General features: G+C 39.3%; 1 protein-coding gene across 1 annotated transcript in view; it reads right to left on the bottom strand.

Annotated features, from left to right (window-relative positions):
• Positions 1-1,127: 1,127 nt before the first annotated feature.
• The window catches only part of BEAN1 (brain expressed associated with NEDD4 1), a 43,265-nt gene continuing 21,961 nt past the window's right edge, over positions 1,128-22,431 (bottom strand). The window contains exons 4-6 of the mRNA XM_074158130.1: positions 17,168-17,377; positions 15,389-15,530; positions 1,128-4,748 (exon numbers count right to left, since the gene is read on the bottom strand). Of these exons, the coding sequence (XP_074014231.1) occupies positions 4,400-4,748; positions 15,389-15,530; positions 17,168-17,377 (701 nt within the window). The 3' untranslated portion in view covers positions 1,128-4,399. The remainder of the gene's footprint in view (positions 4,749-15,388; positions 15,531-17,167; positions 17,378-22,431) is intronic.

The following is a 22,431-nucleotide window of genomic DNA, read 5'->3' as shown; positions in this document are numbered from 1 at the left end:
TAGAGCCCCAGCCTGGACTCGGTTTCCTGACAGAGCAGTAGTGAGTGGAAAGGTATTTTGAATATTTTAAGAATAATAGCACTATGTATATTCCCAGCCTATTGTTAATTTTTGTTCTTTTTTTTCCCAGTAGTATAATATTACTGGTTCATAGTTAGCCCATATTTGTCTCAGTCTAATTCTCAGACATTCTCCTGCAATCTAACAGGTCACTGTGTGTTGTGCATTTGTGAATTTGGGCCTTAAGTGCTGGAGCTGTATTTGTGTTCACTGAATTGCATCTTGTTCTTTCCAGGCTGTTTCTCTGTCTCTTCAAATTCCAGTTCTGCTCTCCCACAACTCCTGCCTCTCCTAGTTTAATGCAGTTTGCTGATTTAATAGGTCTGTTGTCTCTCAACGCTCTCAAATCCAGCAACACTCAGCATTTTCATTAGGACAGAGGTGATGCCACCTGATGAATCCTTTCAAACTAACACAGAGCAATTGATAAATACTCTTTTGGATGATGACGATGATTTTAATTTACAAAAGTTTGTGGTTATAGTTTTACATAGGGAGTATTTCTGTAGTTTAAGGAGGGGAATGATTTGTCAGACTGTACCATGACCAGTTAATCAGTTTGATATGGTTTCCATTCAGGAAATACATTGTTACTCACCTTTCTGTGCTGAAAAATTATCTGTTTGAGTATTTCTGGGAACATTGGCCTGTTATTTCCTGGTTTTTCCTCTTTTTTCCTTGGCAGCGTGTTGCCACTTTCTTGGTTTCCTGACCTTAGTAATTTTCAGAGGTACCTATGAATGTGTTTGTGAGGATTTCTGATGCTTTTTGAAACATCTGAGAGTATTTTGAGGGTAACAATTTTCACTGCAGCAGTATTGCAGTCTCTTCCCTTCCTTCTCTTGCGAAGCTGGGCTCATCCTGCCCAGGCACACACTGACTCGTCCTCCTGAGCAGGAGAGACCTGACTGCTCCGATGGCTGCTTATTCCTGTGATCTCTGACAAATGTAAAATCCAAATATAAGTGGCTGAAGCATGATGTTGCTTAGTCAAAAATTGCTTAGTCAGAAAAGCTGTGGGTAGTCCCAAAGTGATACCAATGCAATAAAAAGCACAGAAGCTATTTCAAATACATTTATGTTCTTTACTAAAAGTTTTGTTTAAAGATCAGTGTACTAAAAATCAAAGCAAAAGAGATGACTACAGAAATACAGTATTGTTATCACATAGCAAGAAACAGCATGTCCAAACAATTTTCTTTGATATTAATCATGTAATAAATGAAAGGCCAGTGTTAAGCCTGTTTTAGGACTGGCATTAAATTATGTGAGAGTTCAGGATAAAATCTGATAGGAGGGTATGAATTTCTTAAGAGGAGCATCAGGAGATGCTGTCAACTTTGAGATTTATTCAGGACCTTAAATATTCTCCAGTAAATGAAAATATGTTCTTATTGCATCATTGCAAGAAATTTCAACGCTGTTCCAGTAGTAGCAGCAGAAGCTGTTAGAGCAGCTTTAGAGCTATAAACTTCTTTTTCTAGTATTGTCTGTTTGCAGAGGTATATGGGTTGGATTATAAGCTTTTTTCCCCACAATATTGTTGGATATTAGCTAGTTAAAAAGATTAACAAGAGTAGAAAATTCTAAGCCAGTCTTGCAAGTGATTGTGGTAAGGTATCACTGAAGGCAGCATACTCTACTTTTAATTCACAGTTTGTTTTTTACAGATACTTGGTTATAATGAATGGCATAACCTATGCACTTAGTGGTAACTTAGAAAAATGCTACAGTATGGAAGTGTGTGTTTTGGTTGGCTTCCATATCCATGAGAGAGAGAGAAGCTGGAATTATTTTGATGGACGAGTCCCTTGTGAACTCTGTGTAGTGTGATAACTAGATGACTTAACATTACAAAGCGGTATACCACAAGAGGGAGTAGACAGCTATTTGTAAGTAATGCTGCTACATACAATCCAGATGGGTAACTTATCAAATGAAGAAAGACTTTGCTTAGTTTTCTATAATCTTAGCAATGCATTTCTATTATAAGGTAAAATACAAATCTCCCATTTTCATCAGAATCCTACTTAAAATTAGCTTGTTTTGTAAACCACAGACAGAAAGTTAGTGGAAGGTTGTGAAATCCCTGTCAGGTTAAAAGCTGAGCAGGTGGAAAGGATTTCCCAAAATGCACATAAACTGTAAGCATCTGTAACAGAGTAGAGGCTCACCTGCCAGGTGTGAAAACCTTCTGTGCTTGTCTCCAGAAGAACTGCCAGGTTTGCCATGTTACAGGTAAAAGAGTGACTCACTTTCAGGAAAAAACCCCAAAATTAAATTCTACTATTTATTAGATTTCCCCCTCCGTCTCCCCAACAGCAGCCTGAAGTAAGCAGGGTCTGGTCCCAGTGCCTTACCCTGTTCTAGGCAGGTCTCCAAGAGCCGCAGGAAGACACAGTTATGAAAGCTGTCCTATGTCCTGTTCTGCATGAATAAACCTCTGTGCTCTCCCTCACTTCTTATTTTCCTGCCAGTAAAACTGAGTGGTACACTCCTATATTGGTTTTAATTCCTGACACCTTATAGATGGTGTAGAGTTTTGCTTCTCTTATTGCAGGATACTTTGCATCCCACAAAACTGTTTAAACTAGTACTTTAAAGAGGAATAGTTCTGTCTGTTAAAAATACAAATGGAAAATATAGCCTTTGTACTGGTGATGCCTGCCAGCAGTTTTGCAATGAATTTTTGTTGTTTTGGGTGTAATGTACTGAGAATATTGAAAATCTTGCTGAATTGCAAAAGAATTCTCTTATTTTAGCAAAATACATGTTTACTCTCATTTACTTAGCAAAAAATGCATACTTACCTTATCTCATCATGTGCATATGACTCAGTAATGGTATAATTTATACAGCACTAAGAACCATATAATTACTTCCCATCTAAGTATTAATTATAATTGTGTCAATCTTTGGAGTGTTGAATGATGATTACAGTTGAAAATTATTTAGTATTTACAGAATATCTAAGTGCAATTTTAATAATTTGTATGATGCTTCCTTTTAAACACAACTATATATTTACTATACTCATTTTTTACATATCCTTCCGTGGGGGTAGTAAACTGAAGTCCATTTTATCAGTGTAATTTTTTTTTTTTTTTCAGTGAAAATACCTCTAAGAGAGATAGTGGCGATGAGCCTCTGATAACTCTGCTAACTAGTACTGGTTGAAGATGTAGTTTAGTCCTTATGTGGAGGTAGGCTGCTTGTGTACCATGCCAGGTTAAACTCTCACATCTGCCATTTACCCCTGCTGTTCTGCTGCTGTGCATCTCTAACTTTGTATGTATTTATTATAGGAATGTGTGAGAAGTCCAGGTCTATGAACAAAGGCTAGATTTGTGGGTACCAAAATTTCAGTTAAAAGGATCATGCCTAATAAAAGAGGTTTCTTTCTGCACAGAGTGAGGTTCTCCGTTACTGCGCATGCCAAGTCCAGCATATATTATTTACATCACACTAATGCAATTACTAGAGGTCAGGGTCCTTTGTAACACTACTGGCTCCGTACTGAAGAAAGAGACTGGTTAGCGCCTGAGAATGTGGTCATGCATGGGAAGTGGCATGGAGCAACTTCTGGGATCCCAGACACTGCCTGTGAAGGGCATGTTGCTCCCAGCCTGCACACAGCTGTGGTACAGCTTCCATCAGTAAAGCCAATTGGTATTTGGGGATCCACTGCCACCTCTCTATCCCTTGCCACTGCTTTCTTTTAAGGAAGACTTACAGCAGGCTTTGCAGTGCTCTGGAAAGCCTGGTACTGGCTAGGCTTTCCAAAGGAACAAGGTGACTATCAAAATACTATCTTTTTTTTTTTTCCTTTGTATATGGTACTGATAGTCATGTTTTGCAGGCAGCATTCTGTCTCTGTCTTCTGGAATACATATTTAGACAAAGAATTATTTAAAAATGCGTTGTTGCCAAGACACTGAATGAAAGTGACTAGTAACGCCTACAAAGACAACAAAATGCTCTTCTTTTTCCTTCTGCTCTAAAACATGCAAAGTATCATAAAATCAGCAAGTAGGCTTGACTGGGTAACATGTATCTATGTTAAAAGTGGCTGACTGCGATGTGTTTTGAAATGCTTCAAAAAGGTCAGATGCACTGCTTGTCGCTGCTCTTTTATGCTGTGTGATGTCATGGAACACTTTGAAGCACAAAGAGGGAAGTTTTGGTAAACTTTCAAAATTCACTGTAAAAAATAAAATCCCATTGCATCCCTGTTTAAAGATATAAAATAGGTAAAACTTTTAGAGGTTTTATTCTTCCATTTAAATATCTTTGTCAGTCTGAGTTCTTCAGAAGAATTGAAGGAAAGAACCACTTTTATTCACATGATTTGGTTCAGAAGGGTCTGATAGTCAGTGGAAGAATTTTTCAGTACTTCCATTGGCACAACTGGGATGGGGATATTCTGTTCACACACCACTGTCTCATACAGGGGAGCAGCCTCCAGAGCGAGAGATGACAAAGAGATGGATGAAATGGGCTGCTGCAAGTCCTGCAGCCTGACTGCATAATTTGCAGCCTGTCCTGTAGTCCCAGATGCTGCTTCCTCTTCCAGGCTAATGTTTATAGATATTTCATTTCTTTGACAAGGGTCCATAAGAGAATATGGGGGGGGATCATCTGTGGGAATGTATATTTGTGTTGCTCCTGGCCCCACGCATTCATCGTAGCTGAAAGAAAGAGAGTTTTTCATTAGATTCCTGTGAAAAATGCCACAGTACATTATTTTCAGCATAACAGGGGCAGGTAAAGTGAGAAGAAAAGGATCCTCTGGTATTTTGTTCCTCAGCCCACATCCTTGCTTACCCTGCCGTGTGAGATGCTCAAGAGCTAATACTTAAAAGCACATCTCCAAATACCTAAAGATAATGCCAGCGGTGTCGGTGACAGTTCAGACCCCATCCTCATGATGTAAGAAAGTAAGACCTGTGGCAGCTCCATTCAGCTGAGGTGCCCGGGGATAAGCCCAGCTCCTGGTAGGCAGGTGTAGGAGGACCAACGCTGCTGGTCACACAGAGCTGTGTGTGCTGCACTCATTGCCATAAGTGTCACACAGCGGGGCTTTGTTCCTGCTCTCAGCTGCTAGTAAGTAGTGAAAAAGGAAGTGGTGTTGCCATCTTACAGCTATGAAATAAGGTCTAGAGAGCTTTAGATGGAGTCCACAGTATCACATCCAGTGCTTTCATCCTGACTCACGGGTCTCTGGTGCTCAGCCAGCAGTTGTCTGGGTTGCAGATCTGTGCTGGCAGAGGCCACAGGATTTCTTGCTGAGGTGCAGAGCTGTGATGAATGATGTTGACAGACTCACGCTGGTCATTCTGAGACTGGGCAGACTCCCCATCACATTCCTCTCAAAAAGAAAGAATGCAAGACAGACCAGTTTGTGGGACTTCCATGAGGAACCAGCTCGGGCCTATCCAGGCTTTGTGGTTCTGTCTGTGCCACCAAGCTAGAGCCAGGGGCAACTGGTACCTCCTCGCTCCACTGCTGGCTCAGTGCCTGCTGTCCCGGTGTGACTGCAGATGGGCAGACTGCACACCCTGGGGAGGCTCATGAGGGGTAAATAATGAGCTTGGATAGACCAGTGTGTCTTTGTGCTGTGTCTTCCCATGTTGTGAGTTGCAGGAAGAGATGGATATGAGCAGGCTCCATGTGTTTGGCACTGCCCAGCCCTCTGGGCCGAAGGGCTCTGCAGAGATTGTGCTGTGGCCCAAGGAGCCCGGCAGTGTTCTGGCAGCCTGGGCACTGATCCACAGCCGGGGAATCTGGTCTGTTACCTGGGTGGTCCTCTGTCATCACTTGTTTTTCTGTAAACTAAAGCTGACTCCGCTATGGCTGTCAAACCAGCCCAGGTCTAGTGGTCTGAAGGAAGGTCCTGTTTTCCTGGCTCACTGGCTACAGGCGAAAGTGAGGAAGAGTCATAACATCATGGTCTTAAATGTCGAACCTGCTTTGTTTGTGGCTGCCTGTTTAACTGTTTTGGGATCATTTTAAATCCAGTTCTGAAGGAGGGAAAGTTTCCTGTAAAAACCTTTGCCTACTCAGTTAACCTGAAAAGCAATTCTGCTGGAGCCAGACAAATTAAGAACCCATTTCCTCAACCACACTAACTGCAGAGCTATTAAGATCTGGGATATTTCCTGAAACTCAGGATATTTAGCATATGTCTTCCCAGTAGGCTGCAGGCAGTCATTCTGTCCCCTGTAATTGCATTACTGCCAGGCTAAACCCAAGCTAATAAACCCTACTTGTAGATTATAAGTGGCTTGCAGCCGGGCAGCTTGCTTTGGTTAGAGTGAGCTTAAATCTACTGCAATAGACCATGGAGCCCTGCCTTAGAAAAATACTCGGTCCTGCTGCTCTGTTCATACCGTTCCCTCAAAGTGCTCCTGTTGATTTTGATGGTACTGTTCCTAATCCGGGTGATGGAAGTGGTTTTTGGGGAAGGGAAAGGTAAGAAAGTGAAATCTTAGCACTAGGTTATTAAATAACTTAAATATCTACAGGCATTTTTATTTTTACCTCCCTCTCATCTTATTTTTATATTCATGAGGGTGATGGTTTGAAATTCAGACTAGAAAATTTCCGTTTCTCCATCAAAAAGAATGGTTTGTAAAACCACAACCCGTTCTAAAGATCCTTGATAGGGCTGCTAGATACTTCAGAAACAAGTCCCAGCACGTAGGAGGTTGAGTTGGTTTTGTATAGCATGTGGAAAGGATTTCAGCCCAGCCTCTAAGCCCACTGAAGCTTTCAAGCACACCTGATATTCTTTGACAAGATCTTAGACCTAAGTCAGAGATCGAGGGCCTGATGTCCTCAACTCCTTATGAACTTGGTGAGAGTAAAGGAAGAGCCGCTCTTTGGATTACTTATTAGGAGCTGCATCTTTATTTAATTTACATTTTGTTGACCCAAAGCCCAGTGAATTTATTAAAATCCTTCCACAGATTTTGACTGACTTAATCAGGCTAATGAAGAGCACCTACTGGGTCCTGTTACCATAGTAAAAGAATTCCAGTTTTGAAAAGCCCACAGTAATGTGAGTTTCAAGGTGGAAAATTTTTAATCCTTTTGCTGAGGCACAAAAGGGAAGAAGCTTCTCAGAACCGAGCCCAGCACTAGGGAAATCTGCCACGGACCTAAAGGAGAAACGGGCACAGTATGAACCTTCTGCTTACTGTTGTTACCTGATCAGCTGCATTTCTTTCCCTTGGATTTAATTAATATCTTTCATGGGCTGTAGCTCAGCTCTGTAGAACTAGTGCTCGGTGGGATAAACAACAAAATGATTGCTTGTGAAGGAGACTTTTAAACATCAAGACAAATGGGTAGTAAATTATGATATTCAAGATCTGGCATTTTAGTGTTTAGTTTCAAATATCGATATATTAATATTAAGGCACTTTTTCTTCCTACATATGATGGATAAAAATGAATTCCCTCTTTTCCTCCAAACTCCAATGCAAGTAATGTTCCCCCCCTCACTTTTGGCAATTAAGTTCACAGTTTAAAAATTGAACACGGCAGTAAGGAACACATGCCAGATTTTCAATTAAGTAACTTTTTGGCATCTTCTCACAGCTGAACCTACAGATTGTTGTAGCCAAGGAGACAACTACAAATCATTCAAATAGTGGGTTTTTTTTAAAAAAAAACAACCCAACCTTGTGTTTCATTAGCAATTCATGAGCTAGATAATCAGTTTCTCATATTCACTTCTAAGTGTGGTATCTTCACTTGTAACACTGATGTTGCAAACAGCTATTGCTATGATGCTGGTAGTGGAGGCTGCAGATAAGGTTCCTAGCATTTTCAGTTGAAGGTAGAAAGGAGATGAATTAAGGTCATACAAGCAACTTTAACTTTGTATTTTTTTCCCTAGCTTCTGAGTGTTTTGTATTTGTTTTTTCTTGGGTTGGTTTGTTTTGTTTCCCCCTCTGTTTAACAGCCTCAGTAATTTGGTTGTGCTTTCGGAGTGCTGTTATACTGTTATAGAGGCATCCCTGTAGTATAACTAATGAAGCATGAATTTTATTTTGCAGACAGGAAAGCACAGTCTGTCTACCTGAGATGGAAGCTCATAGCGTAGTCAGATGGGCATCAGTGCAACACAAGGGAAGTAGAAGTGTAAGAGATGGGGGAACTGGGGTAGATCTTACACCACAGCTCACAGACAACTTCTTAGCCATATCATAAAAGTGCAGCCTCAGTAACTGCTAAGGGAATGACACCTACGTATATATGTGTGTGTATATATATGTTTTACAACTAAAAATACAAGAGCATGGAGCTTGCATAATGTAAGTGGAAAACCAAAAATACTTGCTTGTCTCTTACAAAAAATACAATGATAGTTATGTTTTATCTGACAGACTCAGTTCTGAAGTTTTTGTACATGTAAAAAGTAGCTGATGCTTGAAGTTCAGTACAGCAGTCATGGGAAAATCCTTCTAGACAAGAAAGGAAATGCTTTTGAAAAGTGTTATGTTACCGTAACTTAATAATGGACCACAGGAACTCATTATACTGTATCTCATGAATATCATGCGTCTCTTATTCAGCCCTGAAAAAAATCCTTGATTATAGCACTTGTGATGAATTCACTGTAATTCATTATTTAAAAAAAATATATATTATCTTAAGGTTCAGTGTATCATACAGGCAGTCCTGTATGAAGGAAGGGGTTACTTGCCATGAAATGTGCTGTTATCTATGCCTTTTTTTTTTTGGCCTTGTTTCTGTCAAAATAACTCCATTGTCATTTGTAGACTACGCTATTGTGTTTTTAAGGAATAATTATACGAGGAAAGGCAAGGAGGGCTGATGTCTGTTAACATCATCTTACTGCATGTAAATGTGATCTGCAAAGAGAAAACTGTTGCTTGAAAACTACAGCAACTCTTCAAGCTGACCTTGTTGACTCAGAATGTTGTGTGGGGGATAAATAACTTCATGAATTTGTCAGGTCTCATTGCGGTAAGTATTAGGATAGGTTTGTTGCTAAGGAAACCCAAAAGAGCTTATTTAATTAGCTGTCATTCATAAATTATGACCTACTCTCTGGGGAAAGAAGAAGGTTCTACTTAGAGAATTTTTTAAGATGCAAACAATAGCGAGTGGAAAAAAAGGCAAATCTGGGGAATGAAGAATTCTTCTTTGTGAAATAGATGTCTCTATTTATTTCGTTCATTTGTTAAATGTTAGGACTCTACTAAAATTGCTTCTGTTGCATTGTTTTCATTTTGCTGATGACCCATTGTCTTCTTTTAATAACGGTAAACAGAATCACTAAATCTGGAAAATATGTGTGCTGACAGGTTTAAGCTATGATGAAAACAACACAAAGGCTGTTGTTACCTAATAAAGAAAAGCTGATATTAGAACAAATATACCGTAACTGTCTGAAACTGTCTGAGGATCAAAGGCAAAAAAAGATGTATAGACTATGTACGTAGTTCAACTGATGATGCTGTCTCTGCGCAATCTGCTAACAGCTGGGCTTGTAGGAGCTGGAAATCTCTCAGTGTTTTCTTTGAGGTGTTTTTTTTCTTAAATTACATACGTTCTTTGCTGATGTGTAACTACCATGAGGAAATGTATAATGCAAGAGTAAGCAAATGTAGTTAAGTGGCATCTCCTCCTTTGCCATTTCAGTCCTCCTAGTTACTGTGTTCGCATGAAATTAAAATCCATCTGTCTCTGGGCCTGGGCAATATTACATGAGAATGTTTTCCTATGACCAATCCCAAATTACAGAGGGTGGGGGGGTAAGTAACAAATGTCGAACAACCAAAGATAACGGCTCCCAGCACCAGCCAAGCCAGAGCCCTGAAGCAACCATCCAATGCTCCGTAAAAATCACTGGAGTGTTTTCTGGGGATGTTCTGTCACATATGTTCAAAATGCGGCTATTTAAACAAGAGGGAGACTCCTCTTAAGGGACTCTGGAGGAAAATTCTCTCTTTGTATTAGCTATAGAGTGGTGCTGATCTCCAAACTTAATTGACTTTTTAGCTCCCAGAGGTGTGGTACATGCTCCTCCCAGGTGCCTGCCTGATCTAGGGAGTAGGCAACCATGAACAAATAACACTGTTATTTTCTATTTTAATGTTTTGAAATAGTAAAAAAATGTAATCCAAGGTATTGTTCAAGGAGACATCTAAGGTTTAAGTAACGTAACCCTTAAAGAGACAGGAAACCTGGAATTAATTTTTTTTTCTGTCTTTTTTCTGTTCATAGTTATTTCTGGAATTTCCCATTCCCTGCAACTACAATAGGGCTATTTGTGTTAATAAGCACTAAAAGTTTGGATCTTTATTCTACACTATGTGTCAAGATAATCCTAAGGAAGTTGTGACTCTGAATAAATATTCCAGATGAAAAATGAATTTAAATGTAAACAGTGTTTTCATGAGAACATATACCAGATACAGTTTCAACATAAATGTGCAGCTTTAAAAAAGTCAATAAAACAAGTCATTCTATGATGAAGATTTGATATGATACGTTTCAGCCTGGCATTATCTTTATATATAACAAGAATCACTTGATCATAAGCAGTGTTTAGTCTCTTCACTTCTGTAACTGTTACAGGTAAGTGACAGTGAAGCTATGGGCACTGGTTAAGTAATAGGCCTCCAATGTGTTCTAACGTGAATACGAGGATAATGGGTGATTAACAGGTTTTTATCATAGTGCGCCCTCCGGGACACATTTCAGTGTGAAATACAGAGAGGACTTTTGTGGCTTCCATAAAAAACATTCCTGAAGCTAAATCCCTCCTTTCTTGCTCCAGAGTCATTCCTCAGTGATGTTCTGGATTAGACAGCCGTGAGTCACAGATGAAAAAGGTGATAACCTTGGTTGCCTAAAGCTCTGTACATACCATTAATATCCAATCACTAAGGAGTGAAAAAGCACTTTGAGTAGAATGAAATACATTTCCTCTGGCCAAAAAATGAAAAGTTGATAAAATTCCTTTCATACAGGGAACCTCAAATGTCCTCATTAGGATTTTAGAGACTCTCATAGAGAAAATGCAACTGTTTATTTATCTGATCCTTGATTGGTACTGTACTTCAAGCCATTTAAAATATGTAAGCTCAAATTATTTTTAAACTGCTTTCTTATTTCTTATAAAAAATAATTGGGAAAGCTCACTATAAGTGTGTGTGTTACAGTGAGCTCTGGGTGCAGTGAACATGAGCAGGAGCTCGTGATTTCTGTCTGCAAAGGTATTATCCACGCAGTGTCAGCAGCATGTGTTTGGGATATGTAAAATGACAACTATAGTAGTCTTGATCAAACTCTGGAAGACTTTTTTGATTAAAGGTCTGCTGCCTGCCAAATAATACTCTTGATTATTTTTTTTCTTTGATTCTTCTTAAAAGTTTAAAGATACTAAAAACATCACAGTGAATGTTGAACAAATGGGCAAATATGGGATTTACAGGCTTTCCAGTATTTCTTTCTAAGTCATATTTACTATGATGATAGTTAAGCTGTGGCAGGGAGATTGTTCTTATAATTTGTCCTGGTTGAATTGTTCAGGTTTCCTAATTTGGGGGGTGAAGAATTCTGTGGTTTAGAATTGTTGCTGGATCACCTGGATCATCTTTCTTGGAAGGCTGTTTCTTAGAAATAAATACTTTGCCATCTCTCATAACCCAGACTATGAAACATTAACTTAACTTCTAGCTCTACTGTAAGTATCTGTAGATGTTAGAAATAGGCTCTAAAATACAAACCCTTAATATCTTGAAACTGCTTAGTTCATACCCACTGCATTTTTAATTTTTTTTATATTTCCCTTCTACACCTTGTGTAAAATCAATCTGACAGATGCTAATGCAGATCTGAGATTCATTAGAAAGTCATTAATTATCCTAAAGGGATGTTTATGGGTAGAAGCACTGTATGTTTTGGGCTGTCAAGTCAAATTCACCAAATGGCTTCTCTGTAACCACCCCACAACTATGTGAGGCTAATGACAAAAGTCAGTGCATGGTATTCCTCTAAATCTAACGTAAAATCTAATGTATGAGAGCAGTTAGTGGAAGTGTCTATGGTGATAATCGGACTGAGCCTCAAATGAAATTTCTGATTTAGATATCAAAGCAATTAAATTATTAACATCCCAAGGCATTTTTCATAAATTAATTTCCCCATTAAAGTTATTATATAAATAGTATTTTGTATTGGACTTTCAACTGGAGAGTCGAGAGTGGGCAGTCCTGACCAGTTAGCTCTCCCTCAGCCATAGGGTAAGCCAATGGGTGCTCTGAACTCTGACTGTGTTTCATCAGCCTTCCCCTAAAACTCCTTTTCCACTCATTTCATGGTTTAAAGCCCAACTGTAAAACCTAATGAGAACATTCTAGACTGATTATAATCCCCCCCTTGGCCAAACAGAGGTGTCGTGCTTTCTACTGAAATAATCTCAGAAAGTATGGTTTTAGCAAAAATGGTATATTGAGGAACACTCAGCCCCATAGCCCCTGGTGCGCAGGAATGTCATGCTGCTGCCTCTTCCAGGCTATGTTAGAACGATGTGGCTCAATGAAGCCTTGGCGTCTGCTCATGGCAGCAGGACACTAGTTTCCACTCACTGAAATTCAAATATCTGTTGAGAGTTACTTGCCAACACAGTTGGGTTGCTTGCTGCTCTTAATTTCTGTTCTGTTTATGCTACAATTGCATTATTAGCTTTTGGACATGCTAGTTTAGCTTTAAATTACATCTTGCACTGCATGAATTAGAGGGAGGAACTGCATTAATTTAGCCAGTGCTACATTTCAGTAAACCTACTACCTAAGACATTATCATACGTAACAAGATTGATCCCAGTCGGTTAATATCTGAAATGTACAAGGTCAAGTATGTCTTGTTTATGCTTCTAGGCTGTGTCTGACAGTCAGTTTTCCTGCTGTTAGTGCCCATCGGTCCAAATAATCTCTGTACTCTACTAGTTAGAAAAAATACACTTTAGTGCTATGCTGTGGAGGAGAGTGTAGAAGTAGCTATACAGATGTTTTTCAGGCTCTTACATAATGCAGTGTATTCATACAATGCTTCTCACCCAATACTTTTTCGGAACAGAAAGTTAATATATTGCATAGTTCATTGTAATAGTAAGTTTAAATGTCTCTCTATGTAGCTTTGCTTTCAACCATCTGCTAAGCTCTACTTTTCCTGAAGTCTTCTCCAAGTTGTGTTGCTAAGATGTAAAAATTAATAAAATTTTGATGATTTGCCAGAGCTACTCTTTCTAAAATATTTAACTATGGTAGCAGTGAGAAAACAGCAAAGCCATTGACAGTAATTTTTACTTTTGACCTGGGATGCAGAAATGCAATTAATGGCATGAGCGGCGCTTTGTTGTGTTTGCAGAGTCAGATCTTGGGCTCCTCGGGGACACAGTGCACTCAACCCAGAAGGGAAGCTTTATGTCTCTCTGATCCTTGTACTGATGTCCCAGAATAGTTTCTTAGAAGAAGGTAGGACACAAGATAGTTAACTTTTGCCAGGCTTATTACAGCAGTAGCTGGAGAATTTATGGGAAAGCCCAAATCATCTAGCAGGATGCTGTCCTGCATCACTCCTGTATCTCCTTCCAAACAGGGAACTCCACAGAGGTGGAAAATCCTTCTTTGGGCCTGTTTCAAACTGGAAATGGAAGCAGCCTTTGGTATAATCTTAGGTCTGCTAAAGAAGTATGTTCTCAGAGCTTGTTCACAGGAGTCTGAGCTTGTTCTCCAAAATCTGGCCAAATGCCCACTCAAGTTGTTGCCTGGGTGTCAGCTGGCTGGCTTCTATTAGTAAAGACTCGTGGGTGTGGGTCCAAAAACCAGTCTACATTTTAAAGTGGATTTATATGAAGTTCTACAAATTTAGATGCCAGGCTCAGAATAATTTTTCACATGTGAGCTTTCTGCTAAAATATTTACACCACCTCTAAAAGCCCATTTATTATAGGGTATGACTTTGTAATACATAAAGGGTTGCTTGTAAAATGTGCATAGAATAGAAAAAGCAAAGATCTATATATTGCATGTTCATACTACTGACTTGCTCTAGATTGTGTATGTATACAAGCAGTCAGAAAAGGGCTGGCCTTACAAATATACCAGTTTAACTCAGAACAGAGTCTGCTTAAAAGAAAGAAGAAAAAAAAAAAAGAGGTGGAGAGGGGCATGGCTGTTCAGCCGTTATTTGCTGTTTGTAAGATAGACCACTACAGAAAGCCTGAAGCGATGTTCTGTTTAAAACAATTTCTGTTGGGTCATTGGAGGGAGTAACTGGATTCCTTCATTTATTAACCTCAAGATGCATAAGGCACACAGAGGAGGTACAGACAGCCTAAAGCGTGACTTTAGTCACTCGTGATGGCTCTTGTATTATTGTGAGTGCAGGCACACAAGTGTGGAAGGAGCTGCTATATAATTTCTGGAATGAGCGTCTTTGGAAAGAGCCTCTTCTGGTGATGTTACCTCCCCAGGCAATTAGAACTGCCTAATACCTGAGGGATGCCCTTCTCCAAAGGTGCTACTACAATCCAGGCAACTGTGGCTCTCCAGAGCAGGTTTGGGTTAAACAGCTAAAATGGTACTTGTCCTCCTTTGCAGATTGCTGATAAAAGATGAACAATCCCAAACAGTTTTCTCCCTATCCTAAATTAGGAGGTTAAGTACAATTACTAAGTATGGCAGAATGATACGGTTTCTTCAGGTCTGCTTTCTGATAGAATACTGGGGTTAAGAGGGTTCAGAAGTGAGACTTGCTGAAAAGTACAGTAAGGTTTAAAGGTTTGTTGCGCTTCTCCTTCCCTCCCCTTTCCCCCGCCTCCCTTTTGTTTTTGTTGTTTACTCTGATCTGAACAGTCTCAAGGTCAGTAATAAATGTAACCTGAAAGTTCTTGGGGAAAAAAAATATGTTTTTCTCCTGGAAGTGAAACCTCGACTTGTATAATGATATCTTTCAAAGACAGATGTTTATAAGTAATTTTACTTGTGTGTTTCATTAGTATGCAATCAATATGATAAAATTTAATGTAAGTATTAGTAATTGTGTCTTTATTTAGTAAAGATATATTCTGCAAAAGAAGGATTGAGCTTAAATTAAACAAAATCTGTTTGTATTTAGAGTGTGTGAGCTGTGTTTTTGTAGCAGGTATAGGTCTAGCAGTTTTATTGTCTTCATTGCAAGTGCAGGATAATACAGTATATATACAATATACTGTATATAGTACAGGCTATAATGGGCTATATATAATGGAGTATAACACTCAGAATCTTAGAGAAGTGCTTACCGTGGAGGTGAATCGGGATACATGACGTTGACCTGAGAAAGTGTATCCAGATAGGAACCAAAATCAAAAGCTGGGGGAAACTCCTCCATGCAGGTGGATCTCAGCTCTCCAAAAGAGCCACTGTAAGAGAAGCCATCTGGAGCTGGAAAACAAGCAATTAATAGTTGCTGCTCTCTTCCTCCATGGTGGATTCTCTGAGGCAGTGTCACTGTTTATAACGCTGCCATAAATCAGAAAATAAAACCTATCTGAAGCAGAGGAATTACTGGTATTCTGGAACCATCAGGTTTCACAAGACTTTTAAGAGCAAGTTAGCATCATTTGTAGATGAACTGTGGCACAGGGACTGTATGTTTAGTGCTGCCCTGCAAGATGCAGGTGTCTAAAGCTTTTTTTGTGCCTCAAAAGCTGAAAAGGAGTGTCAGTTCTGCTGCACGCAGCTTCAAAGGTTAGCAGGATTGCTGAAGTTCCCAGGAGTTGTGTAGATTGAAACCTTGCCAATTCTGTGAAGGTTTTTTTAAAAGGAGGCTTGGTGTTTGATTGTAGGTATGTGTCTGGAGAAAATGCTGTTCTCAATAAAAACATTCACCAAAAGGGGAAAAACTGGAAAATAGTAGAGAAAATCATCCTGCTTCAGGGCTTTCTTAATGCTTTCATGCAAGAGCCTCATAGCTCCAGAAGTACCAAGAAGCTGTTCTCTGTCTTTGAGGATAGTTGGTTAATGCTCAGTATTCTGGGTTAAATTTCCATAGGAATGGAAATTGTGGAAATGCAGCAATCTCCACTCCCCTGCTCCCCAGCAATGGTCTTTTTTTAAAATAAAAAAAAAAGTGTTGTCTCTCCTTTTCACTAGATGCATTAAAATAGCACCTGGCGAGAAGGCCAGCTTCTAAAATGACATTAAAGTAGTGTCTCTCTCAACAGAGGGTAAAGGGCAAGACTCGCTTGAACTGCCTGTTCCTCCTTCTGGCAGCTTTCACCTCTGCCAATTTATTCTCGAGGAATTTACCAGGACTAATCCTGTCTATCACGCACTGTGCTTTGCTTCGGCTGGAGAAGTGAAGGAAGCCAACTTCACAGTGACTCCCGCTGCTCCCCTGCTGGCCCCTGGAAGCGTGCTGCGATACTGGGCTGGCTAATGAGTGCTAATGTAAAATTCTCACTTGGGTAGACTAGCACAACTTTGTTTAAGATTATTCTTTTGCATTTCTCTGAAAATATCACCATGCTTTTCTTTTTCCATTTCTCTAGCATTGTTATTTCTAACAAGCAGTTTGAAAATTGTCCTGAATGTTTTCGCCTGGCTTCAGGGTTTTTTAAGGAGCTGAAATGAACATAGCAGTAGATTTAAGTGTAGTGATTGAATCGTAATGGTCGGTATTTTATCATGCAAAAATATTGCTGTTCATGGGTAGAACAGTAACTGCAATTTGGGTTTAACTATTTAATCCCAAATTTAGCTGCTGAAAAGTAGGAGAAAGAGATGTTACAATAATAGTAGACATTAGGTATTTTGGATTTTTTTTTTTCCCTTTTCCCCTCTAAACATTACCATTGGAGTTTCCATTTCACTTGGAGTCTAAAGTGTATTCCCAAAACACAGATGTTATTCACTTATCTGGATAAATGTTTCTGGAAAAGCAAAAAAAAAAAATTATTCCCGGCTCCAGGTGGACAAACTGATCCTAGGAAATGTGTTTCTTCCAGATGCTATTTGTTGCCCATAGCACCAGATCCTGATAAAGTTAACCATTATCTCGCTGTAACTAGCTCTCTTACCATAAACAGCATCTCTCCTCAGATGCGGGTGTCTCAGCCGTCCGTCCTTTCGCAGGCTGCCAACGATGATTGTAACACAGGACAGAAACAGCACAAGTCCGATCACTACTCCAGCCACCAGAAGCGGTGACACAAGTAAACTGGTATCACTTCCATTTTCTCCGTAGCTGGGGAATTCACTGGTTGGGCTGCTCTGGTTGAAGTGAACTTCTGTACAGCAGAGAGAGAGAGAATGTGTCAGTTGTGAAAAGGGACACTTGCAAAGTCTGGTTATATGAATGCCAAAACTAAGGGCTTTCAAAGCCCTGAGACAGATCCACTGTATGAATTCATGCTTTTAAGGACAATGTATTTATTAGACCGATTTCTGGAGCTGTTAGTAACTGACTCTCGGGGAGTCACTGGGCACTCGTTTCCCTGTAATTAGGGAATATCCTGCTGGAGTCAGTGATGTCTGTTGCATAATGGGAATTTTGATTGCTTATTCCTGGAAAGGTTCTTTGTATCATGAACTGATTGATGCTGAAAGGATTTCAGTGCACAAGAAAGAATGTGAAAACTTACTTTACCTGAAAGTAAATAAACTTATTGGGGAGCCCAAAGGGCAATAAATTATGTTTAAACAGTACCCCAAGGATGGTGCCAAACCTGAGCTTTATCCTGGCTTTCCTAGTGTTGGAGTTGCCTCCATGCCTTGTGGAGAGGCTGGGTTTGGTGCAGTTGCTCTCCTTTCATCCTCCCTCCTTCAGCCCGACACAGTGTAAGGAAGGGGCCGTGGGGCCATGTGGGGCAGGCAGACCCTGCCTTACATCTGCGTGGAAGGGTTGTAGTGCAGCAGGTACACAGGTACACCCCGTGCTCCCCCAGGCAAGCAGTTCTATACAGCAACACTCCTACCCTTACTTCCACCCCACTTGGATTTCTCAGTCAAAATGCACTCAGATGTGGCAAAAACTATAACTGCTTTGCTCTGTGAAAAAGAAATTATCTCCAGATGTATTATTTAAGTTCAATAAGAAATCTGCTTAAGGGAAAAAAAATGGAAAATGCAAGATTATCCCAAACTATGAAAAGTCAGAATAACTCCAGTAATTTATTCGCAAGTCAAATATCCTTTTGAGACCAGCTAAAGAGACAGTACCAGAAGTTACACAGTAAGTTTTCTCTATAGAATCAACCGGTGACATACGATTATATGTGTGGATTAATTGCCCACAGATGTATTTATGGGGGATTGCACTGCTGATGGACTGGAGGCAAACATTAGAAGTGATGGGGAAAAAGGATTCAGGATTTCAGCAGATAGAATCCCTGCTGAAGTAAAAGGCTCCATATGTTTATTTGTGGACAAAAGTTTGGGCACGCAGCAAAGGTAGCTGAATTTGGGCCTAGGTCTTGAAAACAAGTTGCAATAAGCACCTGTTTCCTATCCTTAATCCACAGCTTATAAAAAAACCTGCAAAACACCTCCCAATTAAATCTCCCGTTAGCTGCTCAGACTATATACTGAGTAAATGAGACTTTTATTGAAACAATGAATTATTGGAGATACAAACATACCAAGACTAGCTTTCAAATACGGATATATTTTTATATCTGGTTATATGCCAGTTGAACAGATAAATAATTTGCTTCCTACAGAAACTAAGGCTAAAAAAATTTTGCTCTTTTGACTGTTCTGTAAAGGGAATATGTGCTTTTGGAAGTGCAAGCGCTTTTTACATGGATAGATGTTAGCAGATAGTTTTTTGCAATTTCTTCCCTACTCTTTTCCTTTGGGATATCCCACTCAGTCTCTTGCAGTTAAAATAAGCTTAAAAAGAAGGTGATGGATTCAAGCCAATGTATATTATCATTGGCCAACACTTGACACTGAGAGAACTGATTAGAAATATAAAAAAGCTGGGGAATTAGCATGCAGTAGGGTTTTTGTTAATTTTTTAGAAGCACTGTTGGCTGACTTTCTGCTGTGGGAACTGCTCAGGTGACTAACAACTACAGAACGAGACGCGATGTTGATAGAAATTCTTTGCGTTTGAATTTCTGGGGGCAAAAGATGTTTACATTACTTTTGGCAAAGGAACATCTTATAAGTATTTCTCCTCTTATCCAAATACGTTGTCTTTTGATAAACTGTACATTTCTGTATATAAAAATGCTATGCTTTTTTCATTCGAATATAAGTACCTGGAAATCTGTGTAAAGCCCATAAACATCACAGCAATAGCAGAGTGCTAATTTTTTTTTTTGAGGTAAGTTATATTTTTTCCGTGAAACTGCAAATTGCAAAGAATACATGCATAAATATGAATACATGATATCTAATCCTCTAAATATGAGGTTTATGGGATGCACAAACCATAACCTGGGAAATGTCCTCTCTGTAAATCAGTTTCATAGGAGTCATACAAATAGTATGGGGAAAGGAATTTTCAGTTCCGGAGGCCCAGGAGCATATTTAATTCTCTCTCACTGCTTGCCTCTGCTGCCTGCAGCGTGGGGCCACTCGGGTGTTGTCCTCCTGTTGGGTACGCTTTTCTGATTTGTGCACAGAAAATTAAAATGCCTCTTAAGCTATAATTGATATTCAATAATAACCCTATCGGGGTTGCTTTAAACTTCTACCTCATTGTGACTAGTAAAAGGCATCGTATGGTGTACGTATTCATAGATTAAAGATCAGTTGTTCTAGTTTAGCTCATGTATTTTGCAGCTCAAACTTTCATCCACTTACTGCTTACGAGAGTCCATTAACCTGGGCTTGATGGTAGCTTATCTTCTGGGATGGTACTTAGCAGTGAGTTGACAGTCAATTGAATGAATAAATTTTTGCTGTCAGTTGCTGCAACTATGACATTTAAACAGTTCCCAAAACAGATGATATTCATTATTATTTTTAAATTTGAGGTAACAAATGGTTAACTAGTCTTGCCTGACTGTTGCTGCTGTGGGAGATACTTCAGCATAATCCAAACCCATATGAATGCCATTAACCAGGCAGGACCCATAAATTTAGACTAAGTTTCTCTGCAGCTCACATTGTCTCTTTGATCTGCATAGTATGTTGTAATTGTAATTAAAAATTTACACTGATTTAATAGTAAAAAATCAAACCCTTATTCAGACATGAGACTGTGTGATAGGGACATTTCAGTTTTATCTGATGCACTGGGCTTGAAGTGAATTTGGAGCGTACTTACAGGTACAAAAGCCGCCCGTGACCTTGAGAAGCTCATCCAAGGCAGAAAGGGTGGCCTTTCCTCTGAGATCTCTAACTCTGCCTTTTTATCATGTCTGCCGGCTATCAGATAATGACTTTTCTCTTCTTGCATTGACATCCTTATTATAGAGCCAGAATGAATAAGATTGGATCACCAGCAGCCTGCAAATTGAGAATGTCAGAGGCAAAGAGAATGTGGCTGCATAAGGGCTCAGAAAATAAATCTTTTTCAGATGCTGTGGCTTTAGGGTATTATGTTGATGTCACAGCAGCATGTATAGGTGCTGTTTCAAATTAACAGGAAAAATCTTCCCATTTTCAGATCCACGGTCTTTTTTATCAGCATGATAAATACCACTGCAGTGAAACAAATCACTCTGGAAGTGTAACAGCCCACTTTGTGATGGACAATATATTTCTTCCCCTATTTTCTCATATACAAACAACTTTGAACTAACACAATTTTATAAGCAGGACCCAAACCTATTACTTTTATCAGAAACTCTGTATTAGGGCTTGGAAATAAGTATGATGAGAATCCTATTTTACCCATTAAAGTAAAGTTACCTTCATAAGCTCAGATCCAGCTTAGGTTGGTAGTGACTTGACCGGGGGCAAAAGCAGTAATTTTTTTTTTTTAGTGTGAGAAACTGGTATTTTGGCACATAAGCTTCTCATAGAATTTGGAAAAAAAAAGTAGCAATATAATAATTATCCTTTTTATTCTGAGAAGGAGAGGTTTGAAAAAATGTAATGAGCAAATAATTCTGTATTTTACCTTGGCGGTCTGTCTGCTTCAACTGTGATCTAGATGTCTCCTGTCTAGGAGAAGGCAGTGATGAAATTCTTGCTTGCTCTAACAGCAACAACTGGTGAGTGGCTGCCTTGTGTTCTGTTGCCCGCTATGTGCGTTTATGAATCTGTAAATCAGCTATCTACTTCTGATTATTATTAAGTTGGCTCAAATTTATGGGGCTTTTTAAATTATGAAGTTTTGTATTTTCCTTTTGTTGCATTGAACTATTCAATGGCCTCTTTAACCAGCATCTTTTAGTAATCATTAATCTGCTCACATGATTTAAAAGAGCTAGTAAAGATGATATCTGCAACAAAACTCTGAGATTGAACTACTATTTGAGCTTCAGGAATCATATCCACCTTACATAGACCTCCAACGCTCCTTCTAGAGTGCTTGTGGCTATGGGTTGTTTCCTATTTAGGACTTCTCCTATTGAAACAATCCTGTTTCTTTTTCCATCTTCATCTCCAGTCTTCAATAGCAGTAATCTACTAAAAAAAAAATATGTAGAGGAATGACTGACATTTACAGCGTAGAAAATAATGACAACTGCAATAGTGATCTAGCCAGTTATGTAAGGAACTGGGTGCTAAGATAGAAACCTGTTAGCAAATGCTGGAATCCAAAGATCTTTCTTTAAGAGGTGATATCCTATGTGATATATCTTGGTGTTTCTTTCGAGGTGACATGAGGTTTTTTTTAAATAATTAAAATGGTTTTGCAGTGTTGTTATGCACTTGCATATGAATTGTGGTGTTGATGTCACAGAGTATACAGAGCCTATAGTATGACATATTATCTGATCCTCTGTTCTGCCTTGTGCTGACAGCATACAGAACAAGAAATATCATGCTATTTGGATTATTAAAATGATGTATTCGTATTTACTGTGTCACTTGTTAATACTATCTTGTTAAGTCCTTCTGGGGATGAGATCACAGATTTTTCTAACTAACAGCTGCTGCATAGTTTCTTAAAATACCAGATTTTAGGGTTGGGCCAAGGAAGACAGGGTTGATGATAAAAACAGATGGCCTCATTGCTAACAATATACCTGAGCTTGCAAGCACTGAATGCTGGGGAAGGTGTGGGCAACCTTGTTGATTCAGAAAGTGCTAAGACTGTTCAGTGAGATTTTTGGTTCTGGATGGAAAGTCACTGCTCCTGTTCATGTCCTGTGTTACTGGGAGATAAACCCTGGCTGTGAAGAAAGGTTAGAGGTAGCCTAATAATGCGTATGTTTAT

The sequence above is a fragment of the Numenius arquata genome, chromosome 13, assembly GCF_964106895.1.
Source record: "Numenius arquata chromosome 13, bNumArq3.hap1.1, whole genome shotgun sequence".
Lineage (NCBI taxonomy): Eukaryota > Metazoa > Chordata > Aves > Charadriiformes > Scolopacidae > Numenius > Numenius arquata.
This window is presented reverse-complemented; position numbering and strand designations above follow the sequence as displayed.